The following is a 19,849-nucleotide window of genomic DNA, read 5'->3' as shown; positions in this document are numbered from 1 at the left end:
TATATGGGACAGAAATTATTCTTAATAGTAAAAAGGAAAGAAATAAGTAAAGAAATTATTCTTAATGACAGTAGTAATAGCATTTAGTACAGCGAAATGGAAAATAAATCATGTAATTTTTCTGAGAGAAGAAAATGTAGGTACATAAATAGTTATTAATGACAATAAAAAAATAATAGAGTACCACAATTATTCTTAGCGATAGCAAAGTGAAATGTGTAACAGAAATTTTCTTGGTGACAGAAAAGGAAAGTATTGGGTACAAAATTCGTTGACAGAAAGCAACAGAAGATATTTGTATCCTTGGCGTTCTTACGCAAAATAATTAAGACCAGGATATATTCTCAATGAGCATAAGGAAAGCATTAAGTATTGATATTGTTCTTGATTATAAAAGGGAAAAAAGTGGCCACATAATTTATTTTCAAAGATGAACAGTAAATAATTGGGCACAAAAATATTTTTAATGAGAATGAGGAAATAATTGAGTGTAGGAACTGTTCATAATTCCAAGAAGGAAATAATGTGATTCTGAAATTGCTCTAAACGACAAAACAGGAAAAATGGGAATTGCAATATTTTTTTATAAGAACAATGAAAGAAATATGTACAGAAACTTATCTGAATGACAACAAAGAAAGAACTGCACAAAAATGCTTTTACAGAAAAAAAAGATAGAATCATTTACAGAATTCGTTCTTAAGGATAACGAGGAAAGAATTAGCTCAGGTACGAAAAATAGTTTTAGTGACAAGGAAAAATATAACAGGAATGGTTCTTACTGTCAGTGGGTAAATAAAAATTTAAAGAAATTATTTTTAATGACATCAAGAAAAACCATATAAAAATGTTCTTAACGAGAAAAAGGAAACAATGTATCAAAACAAACCTGAGAATGAAACATGTTTATAGACTTGAAATCTCACCATTTAAAGTCTAAAACACCTGTAAAATGTATCAAAAACAAACCTGAGAATGAAACATGTTTATAGACCTGAGTTAATGTTTCAGAGCTCATAATTTACTCCCCACATAAATATTAACTGCAGTACATTCATCATTAAGAAACCGAAACTTCAAAATACAGTAAAATGTTCAAATCAATGTGTCAATGATATCATAGTACTGCGAAGAATACATAATACCTGTTCCAGCAAAATATTAAGTTCTAAAATATTTCATAAAAATAATCATCAAGAAACATTAACAAAAATATCACATATCTAATAATATAACACCGGTATGAATTTAGTGCTTAAAACTGGTAACATTTTCAAAATATAATAGCCTCAAATATTCAAATTGAAGCTTTATTTTTCTCATAGTACACGAGCCTGACAATTTCTAGGTGTCTACAGCTTTTAGCTTGTTTCTTCCCAATACTTGTGTCTTGATATCATTTCTTTTTCATAGCTGCATAAATTTCATCATTTATGAAAGAGGATAATCATGCTGTAACCATTTTTGAGAATGACTTTTACCAGAATTGTGAAACACTTATCTTTTATTATTGCTTATATATTTTTTTTCTCTTATCTCCAAAAAATAGTTTAGTTGACCAAAAATAATTTTTTGGTAACCGAAAAGTGCTTAACCACGCATCAGTGCTATTTTCCATTTCCAAGCAAGTGATTTCAGCTTTGATGTTTTTCTTCAGATGAGTAAAGCTTTCATAAGAACGGATATGGGTCCCTGCCATGTCAATAAATTTATATATTGGGTATTTTCTTAGCATTCTTCATGATTCATTTAAATTATTTTCATGAAAATATTTATGGATTTATATTTTGTGGTGATGTACATTTAAACATTTCGTCAGCTTGTAGAAAATTCTCATCCTTATCCACTCTTTGCTGCATAAGCGTTTATCATAGTTATTTTTGTTTAAATTTGCTCAGAATTAATGGTGCTAGCACTTCAAATTTTGAAGTGATATATCAAAAGGAAAGGGCTAATCAACTTCAACTTTTAAGCCACTTTTTTACCAATGAACAGTGCATTTGACAATCACATTATAATGCATCTACTACAGAAAAGCAAGCATGTTCTGTGAAACAGGTTTGATCTAGCGAATCACAGAATAGTTTTTATTGACTTTTTAATCTCTCTGGAAGTCAATATTGCTATTTTCAAAAGATAACATCCATATTTTAGTTCACAGTAATCCAATGTAAGACAATAGTATCATCACTTTATCATTCCACAACTTAAACGGTTTTCTGCAATGTGAAAGTAGTATCTTGGTTGTCCATGCCATTGGAACACTTATATCGACTTACCAAAGTAGTGCGGTTAGCATCTATGCCCTGCTATCAGCATTCTAAAAGGAGTCATGCATAGGTTTCTCCCGAGTCATAAAAATTCTGAAGCAATAGGAATCAGGCTGACATCCAATGAAGAATCCAAGACATGAAGAACAAATGATTAAAAAACAGATCTGGGAAACTCCAGATTTGCCGACAAACATGACATGTGCAGATTTTTCAAGCTGCGAAAAGACAAGTTATGGCCATCATTACCATGATCCAGGTTCAGTTCATTCTTCGGATGGCCATACGCTTTTCAGAGACACTGTTTACATCTAAAAACCTTAGAAGAACCATTTCGAGCAGCAACTGAATAAAGAAAGTACAATTGTAGAGTGTATCTATAATGACCTTTCCAAGCAAGCTGTAAAGGAACACCTGAAGAAAGCCTATCTGCAGACTAGACAGAATCTCTGCTGAGATTTTTCAACATAGTGATTTTCTGATTCACAGATATCATCAGCTCATCCTTCACATCTGAGTTACAGAAAACATACCATCTGGCCTGTGTGATGTATATATCGTAACAAATACCTGTGAGGAACTATTGAGAGATTTCTCTTTTATAAAGTGCAGAAAAGATCTGGATCCATGCCTGCTTCTGTACTCTGTCAAAATTCTCAAATTCAAACCTTCAAAATCTGTGTGGTCACAAAGCAAAGATGTGTAATTGCTACAACTCTCTTCAACCTTTACTTGTCAGTAATTTTCTTTCTTATACAAAATGATCTTCCTGCTGGCATATAACTTAATTATTGTTATGATGGCAGGTTTATTAACCTGTATGACTGAAAGCCAGAACCAAAGCTATCTCCATCATCATTAATAATCTTCAATGCACTGATGACTGTGTGAAAACTGCTCATAACCCTATTGATATGCGAAAGACAATGAGTCTTATTAACTCTGATTACAAAACATTGGGCTCTCCATGAATACAAAAACCCAAAATTATCTTTCAACTAAAACCTTCAAGACCAAACTTGAAACCTCCTGATATATTTGGCGATGAAGAACCATTGAAAGGGTAGATCATTTTGCATATCTTGGCAGTCTTTTATCTTTTAATACCACCATTAATAAGAAAGTTGAAAGCAGAATAAAATTTGCTATCAATTCATCTTGCAAAGAACAAAGATCCAAGAAAGAAAGCCAATTTGATGGTTTAAAATGAGGTAGCCATCACTGTTCTCCTACACGGAAGCAAAACATGAATAATGTACAAAAGACTCACTAAAGCCCTTGAAGGATTCAATCAGAGATTCATCTGTGATCACTGGAATCAAATAAGAGGACAAAATAACCAACATCAGTGTATTCAGAGAGGTTGATTCCACAGGCAGTGAAGTCTGGCTGATAAATGATCAACTTCGTTGGGACATTCACTGTCTTTGTATGCAGGAACATTGACTTTAAGTGCTCTTCTCAGAATTTCGTTATGGCTCGTTCTCCAGGTGGACAAGTATCAGGTCATCTCATGAGTAATGTCAGAAATTTAATACAGAAAGTGCATCATCATTCCTGTGTTTGTAGAAGGCTTTAATGACTAAAATATGTAGTAGGACGTGTATAAAAATGTTTAGACATATAATAGAAACTAACCCAATTTCACTTTTTTCTGTTCATTGATCATATAAACCCTTATGAAGATTGATGTGTCTGAGGAACACAGTAGGCATATAATGCTTTATGAGTTTAAAAGAGGCAATAGTGCAGCAGAACCTACACGAAACATTCAAGGTGTTTATGGTGCAGAGTTTCTAAATGAAAGCGTAAGTGATGCGCCACGTTCAGATCGTCCTGTTAAGCTTAATGATGACTTGCTGCTGGTTGCACTTGATTAAGATTGTGCTGTAACAGTTGAAGAACTAGCACAGAAGCTTAATTCAACCCATTCAACCCATTCGTCATCTGCAACAGCATGGAAAAGTGTGAAAACTTGGAAAATTGTTCCCCATGATTTGATAGAAGCCAATATTAGAGCAAGAATGCACATTTGCACTTCTCTGCACTCTCGTGAACGTAACTCACCTTTTATGGACAGGTTAGTGACTGGAGATGAAATATAGATATATTATAGAAATGTTAAGTGCCGCAGACAAAGACTATGTGCAGGAAAACCTCGAAAGCACAGTCCAAAATGGACCTCCACTCTAGGAATGTCTTCTTAAGAGTTTGGTAGGATATTGTTAGTGTGATCCACTTTGAGTTGCCACCACTTAATGTAACGATCGCATCAAACTTCTTTTGTCAACATTTAGGGAGCTTGAATGTTGCACTAAAAGAAACGAGGCCTGCTTTGATCAATCGTAAAGATGTTGTGTTACACTAGGATAATGCACAGCGCTATACAACAAGGATCACATCTGCAAAGATTGAAGAGCTAGACTGGTAAAACATCCACATGCTCCTTATTCTTTAGACCTTGCTCCATCTGATTATCATCTATTCTGAAGTTTGCAGAACTATCTTAATAGAAAAAAGCTTAGAACACATGACGATGTCAAAACTACCCTCTCTGCATTCTTTTCTTCCAAACCCCAAGAATTTTATAGAAGTGGCATTCAAAAACTAATGAATCGTTGGCAGGACGTGATTAATAATAATGGAATATACATTATTGAGTAAATAACATTAAAAGCATTTAAAATCCTTTCTCTTTTTCGGATCCTAAAATCGGACATTACTTATGGGATGACCCGATAAAAAGATGGAAGGATAACATAAAATTCAACCCCCAAAAAATATCCATCAACCTCAACACACTGGGAAGAATGCATCTGGCTATTCTCATTGACTGTGTCTAATTCATCATGTGACTCAAACAATCGAAACTGGTCAACAAGAAAAACGAGTAGCAGGAGTGACAGAAGAGGAAAGAGAAAGTAGATAACCCTTCTTTGCGACAACATCTTCCTCTAGGCACTATTTGCCAAAAGTGTTCCAAATAATGTAAATCTCAATTTGGGTTATTGAGTCACATGAGAACACATTTACCCTATAAGACGTCGTCTTCTCTCAGGTAGGACTGTTCCTCACCTAAAATTGTCTTTGCAACTTCATTTCTCATTAAAAGTTTTATACTTATTTAGATTTAAGATTAATAAATTGCGATCATTTTACCAAAAGCATTCATGAATGCTCAAAACATATATCCTCCAAGGTGCTACTTATGCCAAATATGAATAAAAATTACCTTCCATTCCCATACCCAACCTCTTTTATCCACAGTTTTCCAGTAATATAGAAGCAACTGTCACGCTATATATTTGATGAAACAAATATTACGATGTGTTATCTATTTCTAATATGAAAACTATTCTGATCCTTATATTCAAACAGCCACTTTCAAATTATTTAGATGCATTTTCTTCTCACAGATATGATAATGTTATATTTTTCCATAAGTTTTCAAACATTATTGCTACATTCCTCTTATTCTTGATGTCTTGCTAACGGTGCTACTTCTAATCTAATATTCTACATTTCTTTCAGATTTTGGTATGCCAATTATGCAAGGCAATCTGTTTCTGATTAGAAGGCAGTCGGGAAACATTATTATATTGCTAAACCAACATTATTTAAGCACTCGTATCTCTTTTTCTTTATCGAAAACCAACTTGAGCCATTAATAAGTAAAATAGTAAGCAGCTGGATTCCCAGCATCAAAGCTAATTTGATTTCTGTTCATGGCTGTAACATAAAGCATAATTCTTCTAATTTTTATATGTAATCCACAGTCAGGTATGCTACCCAAACTATAGTAAAATTAATAAAATACAAAGTAAAATATAATACTTACTGCTGAATTGTTGACTTCATTTCTTACATTGCACTTTGACACAATTTCGTTTTCCAGATTGTGTCTTGTGTAAAATTCATAACAAAAAGAATTAACTTTTCCTTCTGCTAAAAAGTACTGTCTATTGTTATTATTGAAACTGAAGTAAGAACAATCTGTAAATAGAAGAAATACAAGTCAAAAACGAAAGCTGAGTTTGTAGACTGTATTAATAATTCTATCATTCAAATAGCTTATTTTGCAGAATCCTCTTATGATGTGTTAAGACTCGGGTATTTTGTAAGTATTAAACACAGTGGTATGAAAATTACGAAGTTAAACTTAACCTGTATATATACTAGTTTACATTATAATTTACATAACAGAACAAATGTGAATGCAGAGCAATATGTAACAGGTTGAAATTTTGTAGAGTCCAGTTTTAAATCATGCAGCAAAGTACTGTACATAACTGTTGTACGTGTACAAAAAACAGTGAGTTAATTAAGATTCAAAAGCACGTACGAAATAATTAACATATGGCAAAACAGTTTTTATAGAAAACCAATACTTACCGATTCCAATGTTGTTTAAGGTTTGTAAAAGTGTAACAATTTATAACGATGTAATAGAAAGAGTTATCAAATATAGTCTTTTACAATGAATGCGAAACAGAATACAAGAAAAACTGTAAAAGAATAAACAGGTAAGGAGTAGCAAGACACTTTCTAAACAACACTAAGATACACAACACCATTTTTAACAACAACAAAATCAGTTTAATACAAAGAAATGCAACACACTTCTTGAAGTACAGTCTTGGAAAAAACGTTTGTACATTCTTCTAAAATGAATTTATTGATTAAATTCCCAAGTAGTAACAGTACAATTTATTATCAGAAAAGTAAGTACAATTTCTTATTCTGGCCTTTATGGGTTGTTTTGAGCATATGTTCGTCAAATCCCCTTTTTGTATAAAAGTTTATCCCTTTTAATATTTTTCTCGAAACCGTGTCAACACACTGTTCAGATCATTTTTGCTTACTCGGTTTAGAGTATTGCTATGACACGTGTCAGAAGTTATTGGACATTATAGTGCTCAATTGTCCAGAAAAAGTTTGAAGTAAATGGTCATCGCCAGAACACTAGGGTACCTCAGTGTACTGTATATAAAATTCTGAAACGTCATCACAGTACATGAAATGTGACTACTTTGGTGCAACTTATTTATAATAGAACTGATATATAATCACTAAATATTTGCATTCTACTTCAATTTGATTTTGATTCAGCATTTTCGTTTTATTACCAACAAACATCACGGAGCTTTATTAATTGGAAATACGAAGAAAAATAAATTCACAGGAATCGTTCATTAAACGATATTAGCTTTGAACCAAAATAATTCCTAGTAAACATTTGCGTAAATAAAAACAAATATCACCTGTATTTACATAAAGTTATCTTCATTCCTTTCAAAATAGAAAGTCGTTTACATATTTGAAAGCTGTGTAAGTGAAACTGTAACAAAGCTTCTTTTTTGTACTTTTGGAGAAACCTTTGTTTTATTTGTTCATTTCTTAAAGGAATATTTTAACAGTTTGATAGATTTTATCATATAATGTTTCTGTGAGAAAATTTTCAGTTTATGATAAATATTAAGATAAGTGAAAATAATGGTGAAAAGAATTAGAAATATGATAATTACATTTAACCAAAAGTGGTAGGTAAGACTGAGATTTAAGCTATATATGTAAAAACGGCTGGTATGGGTTGAGAAAATTGTTTATGTAGAAGAGCTCGTCCACATAAAAATTTTTCTCAACCCATACCAGCCGTTTTTACATATATATTTTTCTCTAAAAGTGGGTTTTCTCGTCATCACGGATTGAGATTTAAACTGATTTTAGATATATTTTTCCTTTTACATTGGAGCTATATGATTGTTTGGCAAACTACACAAACAAAAATATGTGAACAAGTTATTATTTACTTATATGTATGAAATATTTAGAGGATTTAGCAACAAACATAAGCATGTGTGATTTGAAATTACTTTGCTGTAACACGTTTAATTATTTTTCCCGAAAGTGGGCCTAAGGCCGCGTGGAAGGGTTATCTATTTCAACCTCTCACATCAGTTTACGCTAGTGTGATATCTGGCAGTCAATCAGTGAGTAGACACTAAAATAACGTCACTTAAAGACGCTTAACATTGCAATTTGATATGTATTGACGTCAGTAGAACGTGTGCTTGCCATGAATCACGTGAAGAATTGTGCTCTCTATTGCCTACGCAGCGTGAAATACGAATTTTGGTTTTATTTACTCTTGAAACAGAATACTTTCGGGGTCACTGTGGAAGTACATCTAGTGCATATATATTTACATATATTCACATACACATATATATATATATACTGTTGATTAAAGTACTTATTTTATCAGTTGAATAATATAGCACTTACAGTTTCATTTATCAGTTGAATCATGTAATACTTACAGTTTCGTTTATCGTCTGACTGGGTCAGACACTGTCCACACTCGTCAAGCGTAAACCCACTGAAAGGAGCTCCATCACAACCAATGCACTCGTTCCTACCACCGCATACGCCACACATGTCTAGGCCGTACGTCATGCTTCTGGTTGTGTGTCCTCCAACGCAGTGTCCACATCTACAAAAAACATAATAATTTTAACTATTGTATTTTTGTTTCATGTGTTTGTTTCATTTAATTAAAATATATAGTTGTATTTTTGTATTTTTTATTATTTAATAAATAATTCTAACTTTTATTTTGCATATAACCTCCTCATAATCCAATATCTTACGTATCAGAGACACGACTTTTGATACATATTTAAGGTCAAATTTACGTTAATGTAACTAATTTTGAACTTCACTTATCCACACAACTTTTCAAATACTTATGATAGTTTGTTTACTGTCGTTACTTCTCTTAGAGCATTTCTAAATCGCAACCATTTTGTAACACGTAACATGTAACAAACATCTGGAACACAGTATAGCGGTAATGTACAATATAGTTGGATTACTATGCTTTATTATACACAGGGAATACAATGTAGATTTGATACGTAATGTATGCGAAAATTGAATTGTGATGCATTATACATTTGACCAGTTATTTCATACATATCTATCATGATCTACTTGAAATGAATTATGCAAATAAGCATACATACCTTATTACACTCGGAGCACAATCGACTTGTGATACTTAATATAATTGAGCATTAACCGACCACTCTATAAAATGGAGTGCAAAAAAGGTTCAAATGTGTGTATATTTCTACTTTTTCCTCATGTGCTAGGCATGGGTACGTGGGGAATATGTCGTGGCTGTACATTTGTGTATTTATGGTTCACATTACTTCATCTACACTTTGTTGTTTCTATTCAAACCTTCTTGTAATGTTTTGATAGTATATAATTAGTTGCACTTGTTAGATCTAAAATTATTTCTGTTTGTTTAGAACTGACATCTTTTGCGTCCAATTACATATTACACTTGAGTTTTCTTTTCTGAAATAACGGACATTGAAATTTTTTACTTAATGTATTAATCATTTTACTTTCTATGAATTTGTGAACAATATTGTATTTTGCTTTCTTACCTAAAATTTCAAAACCTTTATTTATGCTTTGTTTAATTTAAAACATCAGTAAAAATACCTGTTCTATATTGTTTCCAACATTTCACAAATAAGCAATTTCATCATTTATTATTGCTTAAAAGTGATTTATATAAAACTCGGCTGGATAGTCGTTTTGAATAGCCTGAAACTGAGTTAAATTGTAATTTAGATTTAGAAGATAAATTAATGTCGATATTCAGTTTACGTTATTTGTCAACAAGATTGAAACACGCTTTTTTTATTGAAATAGTTTCCAATATACAAACAATAACACAATTTATAATAATGATTATTACGTTATCTTTCTTATCGTGTCCTTCATATGTTTAAAAAAATTGCTCAAACTCATCAAAGGATTGTTGAATATCTGTTTCATTTAAAATTTATTTTTATTAATAAAAGGAGAAAATTTAGTAAACTTGATAAACTCCTCAACAATTTTAATGAAAACAATAAAAATAAGACGGTTTTTAAATCTTGAATGTTGTAATCACATTATTAACATACATTTGGAAAAAACAAAAGGAAAGCTGATTTAAAGTCTAAATAGCTGCAAAGATGGAAATAATAGTGATGGATGTAAATTAATGCGTACACAATGTCTTATTAATCATTGTTATTTATATTTAAATAAAAATTTGAATGTTATTGTTGGATAAAAGTTTTTAACTATACCATGAAAAACACAAAATCGTCCAAAAACAAAAAATGAAGAAAGAAATTTGTATCAATAAATTTAACCCAAAATAAGTGGAGCGAGCACTTCATTCTAAAACTTTAAAACGAGTGAAAGTCTTATTAGATGAAGAACATATAGTCATTATTCTACCATTATAAAGATAATTTGTTTGTTTTTGAATTTCGCGCAAAGCTACTCGAGGGCTATCTGCGCTAGCTTGTTTGTTTGTTTGTTTTTGAATTTCGCACAAAGCTACTCGAGGGCTATCTGTGCTAGCCGTCCCTAATTTAGCAGTGTAAGACTAGAGGGAAGGCAGCTAGTCATCACCACCAACCGCCAACTCTTGGGCTACTCTTTTACCAACAAATGGTGGGATTGACCGTCACATTGTAACACCCCCACGGCTGAAAAGGCGAGCATGTTTGGTGCGACAGGGATGCGAACCCGCGACCCTGAGATTACGAGTCGCACACCTTAACCCACCTGCCCATGCCGGGCCTAGAGATAATTTAATAAGGTTATTATTAAGTAACTTGCACCTTGTGGGCCTCCACCGTTTATATAATATTCAGTTCCACACCAGATAGAAGACTGAATACTGTTTGTGAGTTTGTAAAATTTTTGTATATAAATAACTATCTGTAATAAACGTTATTATAAAATGTATTTGTTTTGTTTTCTATATTAAAATAGATTTATATTAAGAAAAAAAATTGCGTATATCAATGTTGTTGGCAGATATCATAAATTTGATACACATTAACATTCAATCAACTTCTAAATTAAAATTTTTGTGTATTTAAAATCATAATATGTAACGTACGTAACATAATAAATCGTAGACTCCTCCGAGATAAATTAAAATACGTATTACATCTTAAAATTATGAAAGAAAAGTAAATTCTACAAAAAATAAGCCAGTTTGATTCTGCAATTATTTTCTGCTAATTTTACCTGTTAATAACAGCAGAGCTATTTTTCGACCCATCGCACAATGTATTTACCTCCTCTTTCCTAGTAAATGGGGATATGAAAAATAAGTATAATTAAATGATATATTTGGCCAAATAGAGAAAAATACAAAATAATTATTTCAAGTAAATCCAGTTTCAATGCTTAATAAATGTATAATATAATTAAAATGAAGTCTATTTTCACACCTCAGTAAAATATAAGGACAAAATATGATAATTCTGTAATAATGTTTGGGTCAATATAAATAAAAAACTAAAGTATAAATTATAACTTGTCATGAACAACAATAAACCGTTATTTAACATAATAAATTACACAGGCCGAAACATTTCACTATGAGTTACAAATTATTAAACAATATCGTTATATTACCTAACACAAACCCTCCTTTTACCCACAGTTACCAGCACATTGCTCTGTTCACATGAACCAGCACAGTCTGGTTGAACACTGTTGCCTGCAACGTCCAATCCACATGGTGAACAGTCCTTTCCACGATCTGTAAGAATCAATAACATAATGACGCTAAAGTCGCTAATTAATAAGTAGAAGTAGATTAAAGTTCTAGTTTTTGTTTAATAATTTTGAAAAATATAGTACAATAATCACAGATATTAAGGCACTTACATTAAAACAAAAAAAATACATATTTTACCACACATTTAAAGCAATTAGTGTAAAGTAAACATTATTTACTGAAATGTTTCAATACGGTGAAACAGAAATCCTATAAATCTTATGAGATAAGCCATTTCATAACAACGTTAACCGTGAAAACAAAAATAAAGTTAATATATTATTGAGTTAACCACAGCTTTTTAAGTATCAAATATAATTTTACTCTAATGCTCTAATACAAAAATCCATATAATGCTAAACTTTATATATATATATATTTGATACTTGAAACCATAGGTTTTTGGTGACACGAAATATTATAGAATTGAGGAAAAAAAGACAACTATACATTTTACAAATACAAAATTTAAATATATACGTTTAAACAAAAAACTAGAAATAACCTGGACATTCAACTGGAGAATTGCAAAATTTTACATGTCTGTGAAAAATGATAAAAATATGGACAGAATAAATAGAAGTCTCAAAACAAATACAGATAAAAAGTTCTAAATGACCAAACCAACTGAAGCTCCTCCCCACTTAGTTTTATTACAACGTGATTTTCCTATTACTTGGTTATATTAATATAAACATTGTTGCTTATAGTAACGTCATAGAGTTAAACATATGCTCATAAGTTCAAATAACAACACTACGGTGTTAATCATTTACAGTAACACTGTCATAACATGTATAAGGATATAAACTAAAAATATCTATGGTATATGCAGTTGTGTTGCAATTTGGTGTATGTTGTGCTTGACAATGAAATCCGGTTGTCTTTTCCCGTTTTCACTCAATAGCAGTTGGCGAAAAAGTTATTCCTAGTAACGAATGTATTCCGTTTATGCCACTGTTGACAGACCAATATAGCATCTGGTTTTGAACAGCCAGTCACAGAAATGTGATTTGATAACATCAGTTAGTAGTGTATGTCAAATTAACTAAGACATGTACAATTTTATGGAATAGCATGAAAAAATTCAAATGATTGGTCTATATGGCAGATTAAAAATGGAATGGTCAAATTTGTGTATGATAACCGCAAGTGAACAGGTGAGTCAGTCTAGTAATATGAATGTAACGGTCAACAGCAGCGTTAAATGCTAAGTGGTATATTTACAGCTGTATTACCACAAGTTTTTGAGCTTATAGAAGCAACGCCATAAAACTTGTTGCGCTTAATATATTATCACTGTGCTGTCCACATTTTGTGCTTATGGCAGAATTACTGCAGATATTGATATGTTTCTAGCTTGTTACAAGTTATTGAATTAAACATATTTTCAATGTGTTGTAGTGATTTACTGATATCTACAAAGAATAAGCTAAAAATTTGCAACTGCGAGGAAATATTGGGATGCTGACCTTTACTAGTAAAGCTAACTTCAAACTGGCAGTCACATGTTTCACAAGTCTTATACTGTGCTTCATTCTAACTGTTATCGCTCTGGAAATATAACGTAACCAACAACACTACACACAAAGGATACGTTTCAAGCTATATTTGATGTATATCCTGGACTTAAGTTTGTGTTCTTTTAACTTACTAGTCAACTATCTACCAATGCATCCTTAGTTCTTCTCTGTGCTTCAGAAGCATTAAAACATTCTTATAGTACTTGAAAAGGAACTCTCATGAACAGGGATACCATGTCAAAACTAATAAGAACGTCATCATTATTAACCTCTTTTTCCCTAATAATCTGAGCAAATTATTTGAGTTTCTTAAGAAGTATTCAAATTTCCAGCTAAAAGTTTCAAATTCTTAAACAAAAATTTTACATAGTTATGTATAGGGAAATGAATATAACATACAATAGGTCCTAGAGTTATTTCGAGCTTATACAATTTTTAGAAGACCATAAAGCGTGAGAGGAGAACAATGATGAGAAGATAAACATTGATAACTATCTTTCTTGTTCTCATAAACTGTGAAAGAAATTTGTTTAGTTCTTCATTGTTTTTAGTAGGGTCTGATTTTAAGAGTATGCATGTAGGACCAGGAAGTAAATCGGAAGTAATTCTTTTAATAATTTTGTTTATTCAAAAGGATAGTAGATCTCCTCTTGTCGGTTGACAAAAATCACAATGTTATTATCTTGTTTAAGACTGCAAAGAGCTTGAAGTTCTTTACAGGTTTTTAAACACTTTTTAATGGTTTATTTCATTTTAAAACAAGCTTTAGTAGCAGAAGGTTCTCCTGAACGACTAGCAACTACCTGTATAGCAGTAATAATATCATAATAGGGTACACTGTTAGGACTTGGAACAAAACTTAAACCAAACGATAAAACACTTTCTTCACAATTAGTTAAAACATTATCACTCAGATTGACAACAGGTTTTATTTTAATGAAATGATATGACATTTTTTTATGGTTTTGTCTCAATATGGTTTTGAATTTCTTGATTTGTCTCTCTTTTACATTGTTAAATTCACGCTCAGTTCTTGTATGTGTAATTGTGTCAGTATTATGAAAATCTGCAGCATAAACCAAGGATTTGATCTGCTCACCAATATCCTTAAATTTTATTTTATAGGTGTTCAGTTTTTTTAGGACAATCTTTCACAAAGAATTATTTATACACTTTTATTGAATTCATAGTGGATTTTAATAAGAGACATTTAGAGATGATTCTTTTGTTCAGGCTTTCTAGAAGAAATGTACAATGGTTAGGGAATCTGAATAGATTGATATATGTAATTTCATGTTTTGATGAGTACGTATATGCGCTGTCCTTAGCGAGAAGATAAGTAGCTTTTAAGGCTTTTAATGTGGGTGCTCATATTTGTATTTAGTAATTTATTTGGTCTATCACCATATTTTCTAGTTGTTTTAATGCAAAAGCTTTTGGCTCAATTATCTAAGCCTTCTAAAAGCGCAAGACATTTAATAAACAAGTAGATCTAATGGAAAAATTCCAATCACAAGTACCCAAGCAACAACGAAAAACGAAAACGTGCTACACTTGTGTAGCATTGCATAAAAATTATAAACAAATCTTTTCTCAAAATGTCTATAAGTTTGTTTGAATACTAATACGATTGTGAAAAGACTATAATTTATGCTACATAAGAGTTTAGAAATAGTGGAATAAGATGAAAGCTAGTATTCTCTGTTCTTTCACAAAAACATTTTTATTGAAAAGTGTTGTGTTTTGTAATAAGATGGAGTCAGTGAAAGCATAAACTGAGAGGTCGTATATCAGATTTCTTCAGGTTTTAGCTAAACCATTAGCCGACCAGCAAAAACAGACAGCACTTTGCATATTTTTCATTTCCCAAATTATGTTACTTACCTCTAGAAACAAAAAAATTATTAAAGGTTTTGCCTCTAGCCATCAGAGGCATGAGAAATCATGGATATGTCTTTTCGCATGTGCAAAGGCCTGGAACATCATATAAAGTATAAAATGTACGTAAGTCTCACAAGGACGTTTCATTGACTAGATTTCAGTATCTATCATACGCATTAATGGACTGATAAATCTGAGCCGTTATGTAAAAAGATAGTGTGTTTAGGCTGTCAGCACTACACTACAGTCTTAGTTTCTGTATGAAATATTTAACATTTTTAATGATGAGTAATAAACTCTATTTTGACCTTGTAATAGAAGATTATTAAAAATTGTAGCTTAAAAAGGAGGATCTCTAAAAGTACATGAGCAAGATAAGTAGTTTAAAGTGAAAAAAATCAATACCAGAAAAAGTAAAAAAGCGTAAGATTTGAGACACAGTGTTTACATTATTTTCGCAAGCTATAAACCATTGTTGTGACTCTCCTAAATATATTCTTGGCCAAAATGTTTTCATAATTTGTAACATATAAGGTCAATATCATTAAGATGGAATACAAATACACTTAGCATTGCCAAAGTGAGAAATGCATGTTAAATGTAGCATCATATCAAGAGACAAGTTCTATGTACATCATAAGCAATTTATTAAAACAGCAAACAACTTTATCAGACACATGTAGAAAGATATTTTTCAATGCTGGTTTGAAGTTAAGTACAAAGCTACACAAGCTCTGCTCATCACGGATATCAAAACCGGTTTCTATCATTGTAAGTTCGAAGATGTGTAATTAAGCATTTTATTTATGACAACAAAACCTTACCAAAACATATACAACGATAAAATATAACATTAAATTATAAGAAATTGCATTTATAATCATATATAAGTTCACATTAAACAATCAGTACTTGTTTGGTACTCCTTGTACTCCAATAACTTCCATTCAATGAGATTGTATCTCAGAACGGCTGGTATGGGTATTAACACTCTCCTTATCAATAAAAATGTTAATACTTTTACGAGATACATTTTTATTTCAAGTGGGTTTCTCATCATCAAGAATTCAACGAGATTATCGATACAGTTCACAGTGATTTCTTTACAACTTGTCGCAACAAAACCTTACCAAAACATACACAATGACAAAATATAACATAGAATTATTTGAATTACTTTTATAACTTTATATCGGTTTACATTAAACAATCAGTACTTGACTGATCCTCCTCGTACTTCAATAACCTCCACTTAATGAGGTTTTTGATGCAATTCATCGTGATTTCATCCTAGCTTCTCACTAGAAGGTACTGAGACTCAGCTACAGTAGCTGGTTTAGAATCGTAGTTAGCAGTTTTTGATTCACTTTTACCTACCAGTTCTCTGTGAATTACAGTCAAGCCATGGCAATCTTGCAACGTTTTTCTGATCAAGATAATCCTGTACAATATGCAAATTGTGGATAGTGGCATAGACATCGAAGAACAAAACGTTATTGTCAATACATGGTACAAAATATCGTTTCCATGTGTTGTAGACTCCACTAATATTTCCCTGGAGGATATAAATAGCAGTTTTTCCAGTATGATGAAAGGCTGCCGAAACATCCACTGTACCACCTCCTGTGTGTTCCCTGTATGAAAAAGAGTATTTTTTTTATCCCTCTCCAGGCAAAAAATGAATATGAATTCTACCATCAGCTTTAACAAGTCGGAAAAATGACTCATCTCAAAAGATTGACATGTCACTAATGTCGTAACTACCAGTTAGCATATTGCCTTACCAAAGTAACATGGTTATGGTGGGGAATTATAGTCAATATCGAGTTGCAGGTAACCATTCTTACAAAATAAACAACTTTATTTTGTCAGTCACTATTTTGTAGATACCCTGTCATAAGGTATTGCATGACTTCTTTCGAACATGACATGCTAACCCAACCAAAATACAGTAATCTCGGGCATGTTTCCTCGGTGTATATTAGTGGACTTTCCTGGAACAACGTTTTCTTTAATCCAAGACGTATCAGGATTCAGGCTACAATACACTGAGGGTACCCTACTGTTCTGACAGTGTCTGTTTGCTTCAAACCGCTTCGGGACACTCGAACAATTTGACACCTTGTAACTTCTAGCACGTGACGAGATATGACACTCCACCGATTACTGCGAATCTGTCTAAACAAAGCATTGATCTGTTTCGAGGAGAAAGCAAACTTCACTTGACTCTACCTTAATACTAATGACACCGGAAAAGCTCTGGAAGTATATCTCACTTTCTTGTTCTTCATCGCTTGATTCGAGTGTGCTTTGCTCTGTCTTGGAATAAGCTGCATCACTAACTTACAGGTACAGCCATTGATTCAGCGAAGACGGTCCTGCAAAAACAAATGGTTTAATATAAAGAGGTGTGTACATGATGTGTGGCATGGCTTAGTAGTGCCATCTAGGAATGGTACTGCCGTGCTGGTATGGTATAATTTTAATTATAGTAATATTACTAATTCAATATTTCATTTAGTACTCCACTAGCTGTTGAAAACCGTTCAAAACGCTTGCGGTATACCAGTCTTTACAGAGTGCCCGAAATGAATATACTGATAATAAAATTGAATCACTTTATTGTTATTTGTGATATTAACAAAATTTTAATACAAGTACAAGTAGTAGGCTTGTAAGTTTTAGTTTTAATAATTAAAGGACTTCTACATGTCTTCCATCATTCGCTATAATTAATCTAACTCTGCGTTTAAATTTTCACAAAACATTTTTAAATACAGCAGTAGGGATGGATAAGATATCAATATGAATCCGATGTTTCAGTTCTTCAAGGGTTTTTGATTTATTATGATAGGTAGAATTTTGTTTTCAAAAAGCCACAGAGATAAAAATCTAAAGAGGTTAAATCGGACGAACGAGAAGACTATTTGATAGGTCGTCCCTCACCAATCCAACGCTCAGGAAAAGTTTGGCTTAAAACACTTTAACAATTCGAGCAAAGTAGAGTTGTGTTCTATTCTGTTGGAAGATAATTCTTTGTAGCAGCCCGGGAGTTTCTCGGAGTTGTGAAATAAAGAACTCTTGTAGCATATGTAGATATAAAATTCCAGTAACAAAAGAAACAAACAAAACAAAAATTAATACAACAAAACAATACGTACAAGCCTTCTAGTTGTGTTTATATATATCTTCAGTTTTTTCTTATCTCAAATAACTAGAAAGTTATTGAACTTTATTTTTTGGTATATTCATTTTCGGACAGACTATACATAATTCAGAAGCCAGGTAACAGACTTCTCTTATTGCTATTCGGTAAGGAAATTGTTCCAAAGCTTAGGAAGTGTAGACAAAATAAGCACTATCACAAAAAGTGAGAAAAGACGAAAACATTGTACCAATAGTAATATATACTAGCTTCAACGTGGAAAATATTTGCGGTAATTTTTATGCCCTTGCTTGAAGTTTCCTTATTCTATCATTTTCTTGTGCATTATTTAAGCCATGTTTTGTTTCCAGCATTGTGTGTTAGCTCGACAAATCCTGTACTATTTGAGAAAAACAAATTCAAATAGACATAATTTTACTTAAAATTAGCTAAAGTACCCTTCACGAAAGTTGTGCATGGCTAAAGAAAGCTTATCTTGGGACACAAAAAAGTTGATTTCTTTATATATATATTTGTAATAAATGCAAAAAAAAACACAAATTCTCCAAAATTTTGTGAACCCGCAAATTTGCATGTATCTACTCATGAACAGAAAAATCTTTCATGCCAATTTTAGTGAATATTCATCGACAGAAGCTAAGATAGTGGTGAAAAAACGCAAACACGTCCATAAAAACCGCTAAATGCAAAATGTGTATGTACCCAACATAGATCTAATGAACTTCTATACCTGTGAAGTAGTTACTCGGACAGTACTATTGCATTTATATATATATATGCACTTTTTTTACTTATTGAAAAATTAGTTTTTTTATAAAAATTGCAAAGAAGACTTTTGAAAACTTTCATAAAAATGTTTTTCATGTCATTTGACTAAAATAATACATTTGATGTACGTTTTTTAAAATGGAACTCTTTTTATCAAAAGTCCCAAGATTTAAGCCAAGATTTGTCAGAGTATTGATTTTACATTAATCTGAAGAAAAAGAAGCAGTACAATTTCGCTTCAAAAACAGTATTTTTCTGTCAAAATTACTAAACCTAAAATTATTACGGCTTCCTTCGAACTTTAGTCGACTATTAATTTCTTTTCATTCTGGACAAGAGCAATTTATTCTTCTTTTACATTGGAAACGATATGATATTTTTCATGAAAGTCCTAATGTTTTAGTCTTGAGTTTCTCTAAGAAATAAAGACAATCATGGATTTCACACTTAATTTTTCATTAACGCTCTCACTTCAGACATTTTTCTGCATATGTCACAACGTTTTAGTGAGTTAGATTTAAAATTTAATCAAACTACTTTAATATAACGTAACAAAATATTTTGTAACAACAACGGACTTGTCGGTCCAACT

General features: G+C 31.7%; 1 protein-coding gene across 1 annotated transcript in view; it reads right to left on the bottom strand.

Moving 5' to 3' along the window:
- Window positions 1-19,849, bottom strand: part of LOC143244700 (uncharacterized) — a 170,376-nt gene that overhangs the window by 132,671 nt on the left and 17,856 nt on the right. The window contains exons 6-9 of the mRNA XM_076489818.1: window positions 11,775-11,901; window positions 11,382-11,441; window positions 8,591-8,763; window positions 6,109-6,263 (exon numbers count right to left, since the gene is read on the bottom strand). Of these exons, the coding sequence (XP_076345933.1) occupies window positions 6,109-6,263; window positions 8,591-8,763; window positions 11,382-11,441; window positions 11,775-11,901 (515 nt within the window). The remainder of the gene's footprint in view (window positions 1-6,108; window positions 6,264-8,590; window positions 8,764-11,381; window positions 11,442-11,774; window positions 11,902-19,849) is intronic.

The sequence above is a fragment of the Tachypleus tridentatus genome, chromosome 2 (assembly GCF_004210375.1).
Source record: "Tachypleus tridentatus isolate NWPU-2018 chromosome 2, ASM421037v1, whole genome shotgun sequence".
Lineage (NCBI taxonomy): Eukaryota > Metazoa > Arthropoda > Merostomata > Xiphosura > Limulidae > Tachypleus > Tachypleus tridentatus.
Note: the sequence above shows the minus strand (reverse complement) of the source record. Positions and strands in the feature narration are given on the sequence as shown.